General features: G+C 30.9%; 6 protein-coding genes across 6 annotated transcripts; all 6 read right to left on the bottom strand.

The window, feature by feature from the left end:
• Nucleotides 1-78: 78 nt before the first annotated feature.
• LOC130655005 (histone-lysine N-methyltransferase SMYD3-like) lies at nucleotides 79-4,106 on the bottom strand. Its single transcript, XM_057457708.1, has 4 exons — nucleotides 3,371-4,106; nucleotides 2,466-2,771; nucleotides 1,970-2,320; nucleotides 79-849 (listed from the first exon to the last, which is right to left on the bottom strand). The coding sequence occupies exons 1-4, from the start codon at nucleotides 3,945-3,947 to the stop codon at nucleotides 650-652; spliced, it is 1,434 nt and encodes a 477-aa protein (XP_057313691.1). The 5' UTR covers nucleotides 3,948-4,106; the 3' UTR covers nucleotides 79-649.
• A 1-nt stretch (nucleotide 4,107) lies between these two features.
• LOC130655013 (phosphomevalonate kinase-like) lies at nucleotides 4,108-4,982 on the bottom strand. Its single transcript, XM_057457716.1, has one exon. The coding sequence runs from the start codon at nucleotides 4,714-4,716 to the stop codon at nucleotides 4,126-4,128; it is 591 nt and encodes a 196-aa protein (XP_057313699.1). The 5' UTR covers nucleotides 4,717-4,982; the 3' UTR covers nucleotides 4,108-4,125.
• Nucleotides 4,983-5,135: 153 nt separating this feature from the next.
• LOC130655014 (phosphomevalonate kinase-like) lies at nucleotides 5,136-6,648 on the bottom strand. Its single transcript, XM_057457717.1, has one exon. The coding sequence runs from the start codon at nucleotides 6,054-6,056 to the stop codon at nucleotides 5,469-5,471; it is 588 nt and encodes a 195-aa protein (XP_057313700.1). The 5' UTR covers nucleotides 6,057-6,648; the 3' UTR covers nucleotides 5,136-5,468.
• A 649-nt stretch (nucleotides 6,649-7,297) lies between these two features.
• LOC130655009 (set1/Ash2 histone methyltransferase complex subunit ASH2-like) lies at nucleotides 7,298-8,646 on the bottom strand. The gene has a single exon (XM_057457712.1). The coding sequence runs from the start codon at nucleotides 8,508-8,510 to the stop codon at nucleotides 7,404-7,406; it is 1,107 nt and encodes a 368-aa protein (XP_057313695.1). The 5' UTR covers nucleotides 8,511-8,646; the 3' UTR covers nucleotides 7,298-7,403.
• A 135-nt stretch (nucleotides 8,647-8,781) lies between these two features.
• LOC130655010 (probable tRNA(His) guanylyltransferase) lies at nucleotides 8,782-10,726 on the bottom strand. Its single transcript, XM_057457713.1, has 2 exons — nucleotides 10,597-10,726; nucleotides 8,782-10,398 (listed from the first exon to the last, which is right to left on the bottom strand). Exon 2 carries the CDS (start codon nucleotides 10,376-10,378, stop codon nucleotides 9,590-9,592), a length of 789 nt encoding a protein of 262 aa, XP_057313696.1. The 5' UTR covers nucleotides 10,379-10,398; nucleotides 10,597-10,726; the 3' UTR covers nucleotides 8,782-9,589.
• Nucleotides 10,727-11,101: 375 nt separating this feature from the next.
• Nucleotides 11,102-12,375, bottom strand: LOC130655012 (kinetochore protein Spc24-like). The gene has a single exon (XM_057457715.1). The coding sequence runs from the start codon at nucleotides 12,188-12,190 to the stop codon at nucleotides 11,579-11,581; it is 612 nt and encodes a 203-aa protein (XP_057313698.1). The 5' UTR covers nucleotides 12,191-12,375; the 3' UTR covers nucleotides 11,102-11,578.
• Nucleotides 12,376-12,563: the final 188 nt, after the last annotated feature.

The raw sequence follows: 12,563 nt of genomic DNA, 5'->3' as shown, positions 1-12,563 counted from the left end.
TGAAACAAACGCTTCATCCTAAAATCAAGGTGGTAGAATTGTAGCAAAAATTTTAGCATTTATGGGAGTTATTTGGGATCTTGATTTTAGTAAGCTAACGAGGAAATAAAATTTTCTATTTTAGTAAGTTAATAATCAATATTTTTTACTATTCCTATTTACTATTCTGATTGGTTTGTCATTCATAAAAAATCAGCTCATCGACAATTTGTTACAAAATACAGTGGCTAACTATTTCCATAAATTGTAAAGAAACAGAAAACTCTCTAACCAAAAAAAAAGAATTATCTAAAAAACAAAAAATATTTACAAAATTTCCTAGATAGTAAATCATGACAAAAAAATAACGAAATATTCTATTCTAAGCAAAATCAAAGCTTATGAAACCTGAAATAACATCACTTAGAGTTCATAGCACATAAAGTATCTAATTTTTTTTTTGCAATGAATAAAAAAAATATACTACAAACAAGGAACATAACATAAGAAGCTTTTTTCCAAAAGGAAATATTTGTTTTGGAAAAAGTAAAAAGATACGAAAAGTCAATCTTTAAGAATTTAAACTGTCAGTTGCATTTACAATGTCACAAAAAAACTTCTTAGCGTTAACTTCAAAAATATACACACTTTTTTTACATAAGTTACAAATCTACTCTTCTCCATTGTACATCCGCTCAATGATCTCATAATTTTGACGCTCAACCATTTCTTGAGATGCTTCTGCAAGAGATGTACGCAACATCTGCAACAACTCATGATTACTTCCATGTGAAATTTTTAAAACCTTTTCTGCTTTCTGAAAGCTTGCAATGGCTTCTCTAACATTATCGATTTGCATTTCAAGTTTTCCTAGAATTATAATCACAATTGAATCAGAATTATTTTTAACACTAAAAAAAGATATGTAAGGGTAAATAAAACTAATAAAAGGCAAAAAGAAAGTATATCAAAGAGGACAAAAATCTATAAAACTACAGTATTATTTTTTGTCCTTTTGCTGACTTATTATGTTGTTTGGAAGGCAATAAAGGCCAAGCATGTTTAACAGAAACACACGCAGTAATGACAGAATCAAAGGTATACTAAAATAGTAAAAAAGAATGTTAAAGACAATTTCGATTTGTTCACATCAGCTTTAAACTGTTTTTTTGAAGAGGGAGTATTATTATTCTTTTACATTTCTTTCCAAAAAAAATTAATGCAATCTATGAAAAACTGTACATAATTTTTTCATGCATGAACTTATTATGTGCGCGATTAAGTACACATGGAAATTAGTACAAATAAGCTATACTTATCAGATAAAATGTTATGCTATTATGTGGTAGTTCTCGTTTACATATTTTACGAACAGTGAAATATAGAAGAATTATTAAACAAAAAAGATATGACAATACTTTTTCAGAACAAACGAGATAACTCATTTATGATATAAACAATAAATCATTGTACTTGACATACTCGGTAGATTTTTGTTGAATTTCAGTCATGGTTCTGAAGTTGCAAAAGATAATGTAGTGATCGTGTAATTTAATTCATGATAAATTTCCTCATCTTGAATAATCAAATTAAACCCAAGACTCCTCAATGTGTTATAAATCTCTCCTAAGTCACACGTGAATTAAACTGGTAGAGAGCACTGGCTCCTTAATGACTCTTTAATGACTATATCTGAACAAAAGGATAATTGAACTGTGAATTTATGTTTGTTTTATAAAAATAATGTTTTTCTTGGAAAATTTCCAATTTTTCAAGAAAACAATAACTCTTCTCAACAAATCAGGAAAAAACATAAGAGTTTTGCAAGGCATTTCCACCAACCCTAGAAAAATAACAGCTTTTCGCACTGTATAATTAAAAAATTGCATTTGTTTCTTGGTAGAACATTAACATATATGTATTTCGTGAAGATTAACTAAACAGAGTGTGAGAAAAACTTAGCTATGTGATAAGTATAAATAAATCACACCTTGTTTGAAACAGTGCAATCCGATGGTTGGGTGATATTTGGACAAATACATTTGATATGGCTTTTCTAGCTTTTTGCTGTAATCTAAAGCTTTTTGCCACAATCCTTGTTCCAAACAGCCGTCCATTGCTACTTCATAACAACGAACCAATGATATATTTAATGGACCAAGTAACTTTTCTCCTCTTTTGATCAATGTCTCAAGTTTTTTCTGTTGCTCATGGGTGGGTATAACTTTGATATCATTGTATAAAGCTTCTAGCTCATCAGAGCAAATGCTAGCAACTTTTATAAAATCTTCATCAGAAATACAATTTTTTTTGCAGGAACACACTTTCGGTGAAGGAGAACCTAATATAAAACAGATATACGTTGGCCCTAAAATGCTTTTTCTTAGAAGTAGTTTTTTTGACATTCAAGAAGCAAATTGCAACTGGAGAAAATTATAGACAAGCTTGCGAGAAAAAAAAGCATTAAAAATAACAAAAATAACAACCTGATATTTCAACTAATGACTGATAACATGTACACGGTGATTGACATTTTATACTCTTCATCAAGAAGTCATTTAACTGTTTACCAGAACAAACATCACAGGTACAAGTAAACATGTATCCTTCTAAGAGTTCCGCCTTTCGTAACTCTGTTGGCGCCAAAGTGTTGACATATCCCATTAAAAGCTCTTCTCCAGATGCAATGTTTTTAATACATCGAATAGATATATCAGGACCATTGAATAAAGCAATGCAGTTAGGATCACAGGAATGATTGATAAAAGAAGCAGTCTTGTAAACACCAGTGCCTAAAATGAATTATTATAACGTGGTTATTTACCTATAAAAGTCTGAATAAAAGGGAGAACTGATGACAATAATGCCATACATTTCAGATAATAGCTGTATATTACACTAGCCCATGTTAGAGCAATGAAGTTTAATTAGTCATAAAAAAATTAAAATTTTGAAATTTTGAACACTGAAATCGTATACCAAAGGTTATAATGGGTAATCTCTATAATAATAGCCGTATTTTGTCTGTTGGCAAAAAGCAAGTCATGCTAACCACACACAAAATCTTTAAACTACAAATAACAAATGTGATAGGTATATTTATATCAACTTTGCCACAATGTGTGAATTCCATGGATTTTCTATAGGCTAACAACTAGTTATAAAATATTTTCGACCAATGTCACTTCTCACCCAGATATTTGGAAAACCTAAGTTTTTTTTCTTTTTTGAGAAAAGAGAAATCCACATAGGAACAAGATATTTTGAGAATGTATGTTGTTACAAATAAATATATATATATAATGTTATGGTTGGGTAACCATGCATGTTTTCCTGCAGTATTTATTTTACATTTGACTATGAGGTAATTAAATTAAGAAAGCTACATTACCTAAAGAGTTTAGTTCTGAATTAGTAATAGTAAAGCTGTTACAGGATATTCTGCACAACAACCCATAAATATCAGCTTCCTTAAGTTTTAACGGACAATCTTTCAAATACTCAAACAAAACTGCACCAAATGTAAAGAAAGCTTCCTTCCTTGAATTAGTTATATGATCTCGATTTCCTATCAAGTTTTCAATGTCACTGCGACCTGACACATCATTTTCACCTTTATTCCAATAGTACTTAAAGCATATATGGCTGACAAGTCTACATATATCTGGAGGTTGTTTGGGTGACACCTTCAACAAACATTTGCACTCTTTTTTATGGACTGGCCAATCTCCAAGTTGGCAATTGCGACCACAGTAGAATACAAATTTACATTTCGAGCATTTTTGTAACTCTTCTGGCTCAGCAAAACAAAAATCGCACCTGCGACCTCTGTAATTATGACCTGTCAATGTATAGACTAGAGGCTTTTCAACAAACACTTCTTCACCAGCTGTTAAATCGTGTGTTGCTCTTATACCTCTCCCTTTGTCAGGAGAAGTAAACAGCTCAAACTTTTCAATATGAACCATGTTTTCTTACATCAGTAATATCTAAAAAAGTGAAGGAATTAATATGTGAAGTATTTTATGCTCCCTGGATGCACAGTAAAATAAAGTTACAGAAAATTCAGAAAATATATATCTAAATTCTTCTGTTTTTTGCAGTAAAAAAGAATGCAAAATACTAAGATTGTCACAATATATATGCTTAAGATATTTTCTCAGAAATAAAATTGCACAATGTCTTAATATCCCCCATGAAATTATTATTTGTACTATTACTATACACAAAATCCCATTGGTTGTAAGTATCAAGTCCACATTCCGATTCAGCATTATCAACACCGCTAGTAAACTTCCAGTTACGCTGTGTTCTCGTTTCATTATTTGCAAATAATCTTACACAATAACACTTTACATTGTTTTCAGTTGCATAACTTCGGAAATATTCTACATCTGAAAGGCGTCTTGCATCACTAACAATCCAAACTTTATTTTGTGATAATAAGGCTTCCTCTGTAATCATTCTGCAAAATACACCAGGATCCACTTTGCGTTGTTCTTCACCCCATGCAATCATTTCTTTTCGAATAGTTTCTTTGTAAGTGGATGAGCTTAGCATTTTGGTCAACTCCATGTTATATTTTACGGAAAAGTGTTGTTTTATTGGAGACGATAGACGAATAATTGTACATTTATCCGATCCTAGTGTATTAATGATGTTGTCAGCTAAGAAATCTTTTCCACTCTTTCGTTTACCACTTATCACAATGATAACTTTGACTTTGATAGATTCCATTCTTTCTTATGGTTTTAAAACTAAACAAGGAGATTTACTAACAACATTGACAGCATAAACACGGCACAAAAAGCCACAAGATGGCACCTATGAAAAGTATATCTACATGTACGACATAATATAAAGTAAAAATCAGTTTGGATCGAGATTCTACAAAAATGTAAATAAAGGACAATCAGAGTGAAAAATGTTGTGACGTACCAGACACCATTGAAAATAACAACAAACCTACTCTCGTCAGCAAGTCTGGCATGACCAGTTGACATATTCACTTATGTATCACTCTTTTTTCAAGTTATTTTCAAGAAACAATTATATCAAGTCAAACAACAGTTTCCATGAAACTGCTTTAATTTTAACCCTGAATTGATGAAAAAAACACCTCCAACTAAAATACAAAGACAAGAACAACAATGCAATAAATACTAAAGCTTTGCTGAAGCAGATTTAATACAGTTACAAACTTCTACATTACAACTTAGTTAAAACTCCACTCCAACAGAGAGCACATCTACAACATCTTTGAAATGACTAAAAGGACTTTTTGGTAAGTCATTATATATCAATCGAACATGCCAGTCGACCATAACAAGTCTCAATTAATGTATGACTGCTTGATTAAATTTTCTTTTAACTTCATCTGATGAAAAATATGAAAAGTTGCTAGCCACGAGAGTTAGTGAAAATCCATGATAACTTACTTAATGGCATTAATACTAATCATAGTTTCAATTCATAAGTGTTCTAATAATTTAAAGATATTGTGAGATCACATCACATAATTGTTTAATATCTTTCGCAATATTATCTGTTTTAGAATTCCTAAATTGAAAATTCCAGTCATTATAATAGTCTAATCCACATTCAGAAGTAACATCATCAATGCCTTCAGTAAACCTCCAACCTCTTAGCCTTCTAGTTTCATCATCTGCAAACAGTCTAATGCTGTAGAATTTCAAATCCCTCTCAATCGCATATGTTTTAAAATATTCTATATCATATATTCTTCTAGCATCACTCACAATCCAAATCCTCTTTTTGGATAACTTAGCCTCACTTGTGATTGTTCTGCAAAATATTCCTGGATCTTGATCACGTTGCTCTTTATCCCATTGTATCATTTCTCTGCGGATTTTCTCTTTATAATTTGAAGGTGTTAATAGTTTGGTAAGGTTCATGTTATACTTGGTGCAAAAGTATTGTTTTACTGGTAATGCAAGCCTGACAATAATACAATTATGTACACCCAAATTGTCAACAATACTGTCGGCTAAGAAATCTTTTCCCGATTTTCTTTTGCCACTTATGGCAATAATTACTTTTGTTTGTTCACAATCCATTTACTACAATTCTTTGATAGCTGCTTATGCGCCATAAAAAAAATCATAAAACAACCATACAGAATAGAAACAAGTTCCCAATGCATGTCCAATGAAGTTAGCATTTTCAAAAAGAACACCATGAAACTAGAAGTTGCAGATTTCCCATTAAATTTTTTGAACTTAACTTCCCATTAAATTTTTTGAACAAACTGTTGATTGAATTTTATACCAGCAACTAATGTTTTTCCATCATTATTTTGAATTTCACCAGCCCAAATATATTAGTTGTGGAAAGAAAATATCAAAATTAAATAGGCACATATTTTTTGTACAAGAAACCTAGTTGCTAAGAACTGAGGCCAAAATTTAGTTCAATAACTAAGCAAACACTAAAGGACTGGCATTGCTGAACATTAAAAAAAAATTAATAATCTAACAAGCAACCTAAAAACAGTTACAAGAGAAATAAACCAGCCCTAAATTTTGAGAAAGATTATTATAAGTACCCAGAAGTTTTAATTTATTTGAGATTTAATTTGAGAAAGGTAAATATCTTTCCAGTTTTTTTTAGTTCAACTAAATTAACACAACATACTAAAATACAGCCAGAAAAAGTCTATATCTACATAATGATTGGTAGTCCACAGGCCCTTTTTTCAATTACAAAAGTTTAATTTATTTCGAGTGCATTGAAGTTGCTTAAGGTGTTTTTATGCCTCATAAATGAAAAACAGTGCCAAAAAGTAGTCAATTTAAGGATGCGTTAAAATTAAACTCTCACAGAAATATCATTACTACAAATATTGGTACTAAACCATGTGACCACCTGTAAATTAGGTCCGCATGATAATAAAAACAGTCCTTATACAGCCTTCCTAATATGTATCAACATTTAGCAATTGCCAAGGCAAATCACAACATTTTATTAAAAATTCTTGTTTATGTTGGCAAGTATTTGCCGACATGGTTTTTCTTTATATGTTACTTGACATTACGAAATATTTTCCACAAAATTTAACTGTTGTTTATGCACGAGAGTGCGCAATTGTAATATAAATTGAATTAGAAAGGCTGTTGTAAGATATTTATATTAGAAACCTAATAAAAAACAATATCAAATTGACCTGAAAAGTTATGTAATAAACCACATAAAAAATATTAAATCTGTTGCTAACTGAGATTTTTTGCATAGACTAATAATAATTTACCAGTTAAAAACAATATTAATATAGTGGCTAGGATAATGCAGCTAATGGAAATCCTGAATAAGGCCTACTTTATTTACAAAATTCAAACACAATAATTAACCAATGTGAATTTTATTTATTACAAATTTTTTATATTTTGTTAATTATGATGTTCTAATCACTTTTCTCTTCTTTTGCTAGATTTCCTTTTCTCCCTCCACTTCTCATCCTCGTGGCATGTCAAATATAAGAGATCAGCTAGCGACTGTTCAACAGCCATTTCTTCAACACGATCAGACAGTGGTTGGTAGGTTAAATCTTTGGGTGGGTATCTGAAACTTGGTCCAAAATTGAATGTTACTGTAGCATTCTTATATAGAGAACCACAAGGAAAGTAAGTACCTTCATAAATATCCTCAAAAGCTGTACCTTGGTTTATACCGTTTTTATAAAATGTAATTACAGTCTTTTTCAGAGGCTTCATTGTTTTTTCAACTTGTTCCGACATGTCTTTCTCTTCGTAATGTAAATGGTGTTTAAATTTTATTAATGCTTTATCTTTATGTGTTGATGGTAAAGACACCCCTACATTTTGGTCTAGCTTAGGAAGAGAAATATGCAAGCCAATAACATCCCCTTCACCATAGCCTTCACCATAATGTTTTCCTTTACTTTGATGAAACCTGGTGCCTTTTCTACTTCTATAAGAATAACTAAACTTGTCATATCCTATTGGCGCCTGCAAATTACCATACGGTTGACACCATCCCAAACGGGAAGCAGTAGTATCAGGCATGTTGGTTATAGTGATTTCGTAATACCAATTTCCTTTGGAAACTCCATAATTGCCTCGTATAGAAGAATATCCTTTTTCACCAGTAACAGTCAATCTATCATCGGAAACTTTCAGCTGTGTGGCACGGTCATGCAGACACAAGTAAACATTTGGTTGCAAAGCAACACGATAAATTTCACCTGGAATAGGCTTCCCGGCAAAAGAGTCAAGTTCAAAGTCTCGCTTGTCTGCATTTGGATCAGGTTCAGCTAAAATATACCCATACCCATCCTTGTTGAAGGGGTGCTCTAAAGGATAACCGTGACTAGGAAGCACAGCAGAAGAATTATTGTCACTTCTTGCTCTTTTAGAAGAATTTACTGTCTTGTCGTTGTCAGCTGTTCTTCGCTTGCCTCGATTTGACTTTTTTGACTTGGTTGTGGGTTCCACACTTTGGCTGTCACTTGACATAACACCGTCATCTTCTAAGTCAAACTTTTCTAGAGTCATTTTGACTTTCTGTTTTAAATCTTACTAGAAAGAAATAGAAAAATAGTCACAAGACATTTAACAAAACATTACTATCGTGGCTGAAGGCACTAAAGATTATCAAAACCAAATGTACTTTGACAATAACATGTACAGACAAGAGAACCTAAAGATCACACACAACTAGCATAGTAAATTGTATATTAAAATGCAAAGTAAAAGCTTTTAAAGAAATAAGTATTTAATATGCTTAAAACGTTCTATCTTAACCTTCAAACACTAGGACAACAAGTGCACACCATTATTATATTTTCTATTTGGTAGATGATAAACAAATAAACAATAAAGACTTAAAAAATATAAAAAATATTTTCATATTATTTGGTCCATAATAATAATAAAATAAAAAAGCATAGTACTGGGAAAGACCAACTAAGGTAAAAAAATTTCAATTTTGAAAATTTATGTAATTTGAAAAATGCATGAAATATGAAGAACCTCATTCACAAAATTCAACTTTTAAATCTTTTTTTTTTTTTTTTAATTTAGACAGGTTTGCCACTCTGTATATAGAGATAAATTTCAGAAGATTTGATGATTTTTGTTTTTTTCAGCCACTTTTGGGACATTTTCATATTTTTTTTACAGAAATTGAAAATATTTTTGCTGCACCCATGTAGAATTTCTAGAATTTTTCAATATAAGTTTATAAAGCTACAATTAAAGTGTTCCGTAGAGAAAGTTGTTAAAAAATCTAATGTTGGAGGAGATTTGAGAAGTTTTGTTTATGGAAATTATTTAGCCAGGATAGCCTCTTCAGTCCCTATCGAGGTCCTAGTGCGTTTAAAGCTCTTATTTGAGCTACCAAATAAGCAAGCAAGGCAATCACTTAACTTGACAACCTCCTAACATAGCAATCCTATTCTCATGCTGAACGCTAAGCAGAATAGAACTTTTCAAAACTGAGGAAAATTACAATTTACATGTTTAAAAGCGCTTCTGTTATTTCAAATTTTAATTTAGCTGGAAGTTGTTTCAGTTAAGAAAACAGATAAATTTTACTTTTAAAATTTTACTCCCTTTAGCATATACAATAACATTTAAAAAAGAACAGGATAATCTTTCCAAAATTGTTCTCCAATCAAATCAACATGCAGCTCTTTAATTTTTCTCCTTTCTCGAATAACCAAATCATTAAAATCTTTTAAAATACCATCACTTCTTGGAACTCTTTCTAGCATTTTTTCTCGAATTAGTATTGTTCCCTTTTTAAACATACTCTCTTCATTATTATAGTTCATACCAAACTCTGAGAATAACAACTCGTTTTTATCACCAGATAAAGTACCCTTTAACCTTGATTCAGCCTCAGTTGTCGTTAATCCCCCTTTGTTTACTAGTGTCCAAAAACATGTGTTGTATAAATTATTAATATGACAATCAGCCTGCCTCCAACTCAAATAATCCTTGATATTTTCTAGTGAAGGGTAAACAACGGTTCGTGCATCAAACATAGGAGGATATTTCAATTTAACATTTGCAAAAAACTCTGTCCAGTAAAAAACAAAACTTGACGAAAACAAAGAGACTATATTGCTCATCAGTTTATTTTCACGGCGGCTAAATTGAGTTGACTTTTTATGAAACACAAAACTATACTCGTCACTTTCTCCAAAAGATATTACAATATCATGAAATTGATTCATTACTTCGGCAGCACATTTGTTCATCAGTGATAATCCTCTGATATCATTAGGTTTTTCAAAATCATGTTCTTGTGAGAATTTATGAAACCCTCTACCATCTATCCGTACCACAATCCAACAATTAGGTAAACAAGTGCTGTTGGTTTCAAATTTTTTCACATATTCAAACTTACTTTTGGCCATAGCTCTTTATTTTAAACACACTAAGAAAAATAAAGTCAAGTCACAAAAATAAAAGTAACTTATAATACAAATAATTAAAGATAATTACTGAGCAAATAAATGAAATTCTATCCATAGCAAATTTTTGTGGTGTAGGCAAAATTTAGCACAGAAACAAATATATGCAGAAGTTACCCTAAATTAATGTTCTTCGTTTTAGGAATATTCCTTAAAGTTACCTTATTGTTAGCCCATGGAAAATTCCACTGTGAATTGCCTGTTGTACATATTTTTCGTATTGCCATTTCGTGCATCCTTGCTGCCTGTTTACATGAAGTAACACAATTTGCTTGGACGAGAATTATTACTATAATTATAGGTACAATTCCAATGACGTTTTTTATTATAAAAATTCCAGTTTTTAATTTTGCTCACAGGCAGACAGCGAGTATAATTATATCATTGGTCCTGCAAATTAAAACGTATGAAAGTATTCCAAATCCTTATTGTACAAAAAATACACAAGTAAAGCAAGTGTAATTACTACATTCTATGCCAACATCGAACCTCAGTATTCGCAAAATAATAATTACACTCCACATTGTCATGTTCACATACAATTTTTCGAATCAAATTAACTCTTGTAATATGGGGGAAAAGGATTTATAAACCACGTGGTTGTGGCAAGAGCAGGGAAAAGAACAATATTCCTCAAAACAACATCCCAGCAATTACTAATCAAAATACTAAGAAACATGATAATAATAATATATGTATATACAGACAAGATTAAAAGTATGTACAGGCTAAAATTAAATTTGGAAGAGGGCACAAAAAACTGAATTTAGATCAATTAAGGTTAATCTTGGCACAAGAAATCAAATTTTTAGTCCATCTAAATTGCTAAATGCAGCTTTTCTGCATACTGAAATAAGTTTCAAAAAAGGGTAGGGGAATTCTCAAAATGGTAAAAAGATTCAAACATGACAAAAAGGGGAAAATTTTTTTGACTTTTACAAAAAAATTTGTTTGCATCTAGAATTACTTAAGTCAATGCCAAAATACCACACATTGACACACAGATGATATTACCTTAAAGAATATAAATAAATTTCCAACACAAAAACACTAATTAACACGTGGTAATGTTGTTGAAAAAACTATGAGAAAATCAGTACACATATTTTAAAAATATGCCATAACAGTGATAGTACCGAATTGTTAGGATAATTCTAACAGATCCCATAAAAAATTGGCTGTGTAGTGACTATCGTGTTGATCTTTGTTCAAGGAAAATGGAACTAAGTCATTTTTTGTGGATATACACCCCTTTACTTCATTTTTTTGACTTTGATAATCCCATCGAATGTTGAAGGTACTTGTAAGCAATGCAAATGTAGCTTGGTTCCTTACTACATTATCAGACTCTTTCTTTTCCAAATTCTCCTTTTTCTTGTTCAGTACGTTTGAATCCTTAAGAATGTTATCCTTTTTATTAGTGATTTCTTCCAAGACTGCTCTACCCTTTTTTAGTTTTATCTCTTGCTGCTCTTTTTCTTCTTGAAGTTTTTTGACATTAGCTTTGAAATTTTTGGAATTTATAAGCTCTTTTTGTTCAGTTTTCTCTTTAACAGCCTGCAAATCTTTCTCCAGTTTGGACAAAACGTGAGCACAGCGTTCTCGAGTTTCTGCATTGATATTAATCAAAGAATCAATAAGTGTCTTTGATACATTCAAGTCATTTAACGTGTTTGAATTTAATGGGCTTTCTATCATTTCATTGCATAGCTCAATAGCTCTGTTAGCTATGTCACTTTTCATCATTGTTCCCATAATTTTCTAATCTAGGAAAAAAAACAGTTTTTTCAACAATATTATAAACTTTTAACCCATATTGAAAACTTTTATTCAAGATGTATTCAAGATTATACTTCTATAAGTTGAAAAAGAAATATTTCTGAATCAGCATTGGACTCACATTAACATTATTGTCTACCAATAGAATAGTCAAGCAAGCAGATGTGCTAATATGTGCTTTAGCAACCTCATTCTGGTGGCTGTAAAGTGGCATTTAAACAGATGAACTTACTTTTTAAATACTTTTTGACTACAATTTCATAATTTTGAAAAAAACATTTGAATATGTTGCATGTCACTTTATTAAATGAAAACTAAAAAATTGTTTTGGGAAAGATTTACAATAAAA

The sequence above is a fragment of the Hydractinia symbiolongicarpus genome, chromosome 8, assembly GCF_029227915.1.
Source record: "Hydractinia symbiolongicarpus strain clone_291-10 chromosome 8, HSymV2.1, whole genome shotgun sequence".
NCBI classification, from domain to species: domain Eukaryota; kingdom Metazoa; phylum Cnidaria; class Hydrozoa; order Anthoathecata; family Hydractiniidae; genus Hydractinia; species Hydractinia symbiolongicarpus.
The sequence above is the reverse complement of the archived record's forward strand: the minus strand, read 5'-3'. Positions and strand labels throughout refer to the sequence as shown.

Coding starts and splice junctions, on each gene's coding strand:
- LOC130655005 (XM_057457708.1), bottom strand. CDS start 3,947: ATGGTTCATATTGAAAAGTTTGAGCTGTTTACTTCTCCTGACAAAGGG. Junction 2,772..3,370: donor TTCAGAACTAAACTCTTTAG/GTAATGTAGCTT, acceptor AATTCATTTTAG/GCACTGGTGTTTACAAGACT. Junction 2,321..2,465: donor GTCATTAGTTGAAATATCAG/GTTGTTATTTTT, acceptor GTTTTATATTAG/GTTCTCCTTCACCGAAAGTG.
- LOC130655013 (XM_057457716.1), bottom strand. CDS start 4,716: ATGGAATCTATCAAAGTCAAAGTTATCATTGTGATAAGTGGTAAACGA.
- LOC130655014 (XM_057457717.1), bottom strand. CDS start 6,056: ATGGATTGTGAACAAACAAAAGTAATTATTGCCATAAGTGGCAAAAGA.
- LOC130655009 (XM_057457712.1), bottom strand. CDS start 8,510: ATGACTCTAGAAAAGTTTGACTTAGAAGATGACGGTGTTATGTCAAGT.
- LOC130655010 (XM_057457713.1), bottom strand. CDS start 10,378: ATGGCCAAAAGTAAGTTTGAATATGTGAAAAAATTTGAAACCAACAGC.
- LOC130655012 (XM_057457715.1), bottom strand. CDS start 12,190: ATGGGAACAATGATGAAAAGTGACATAGCTAACAGAGCTATTGAGCTA.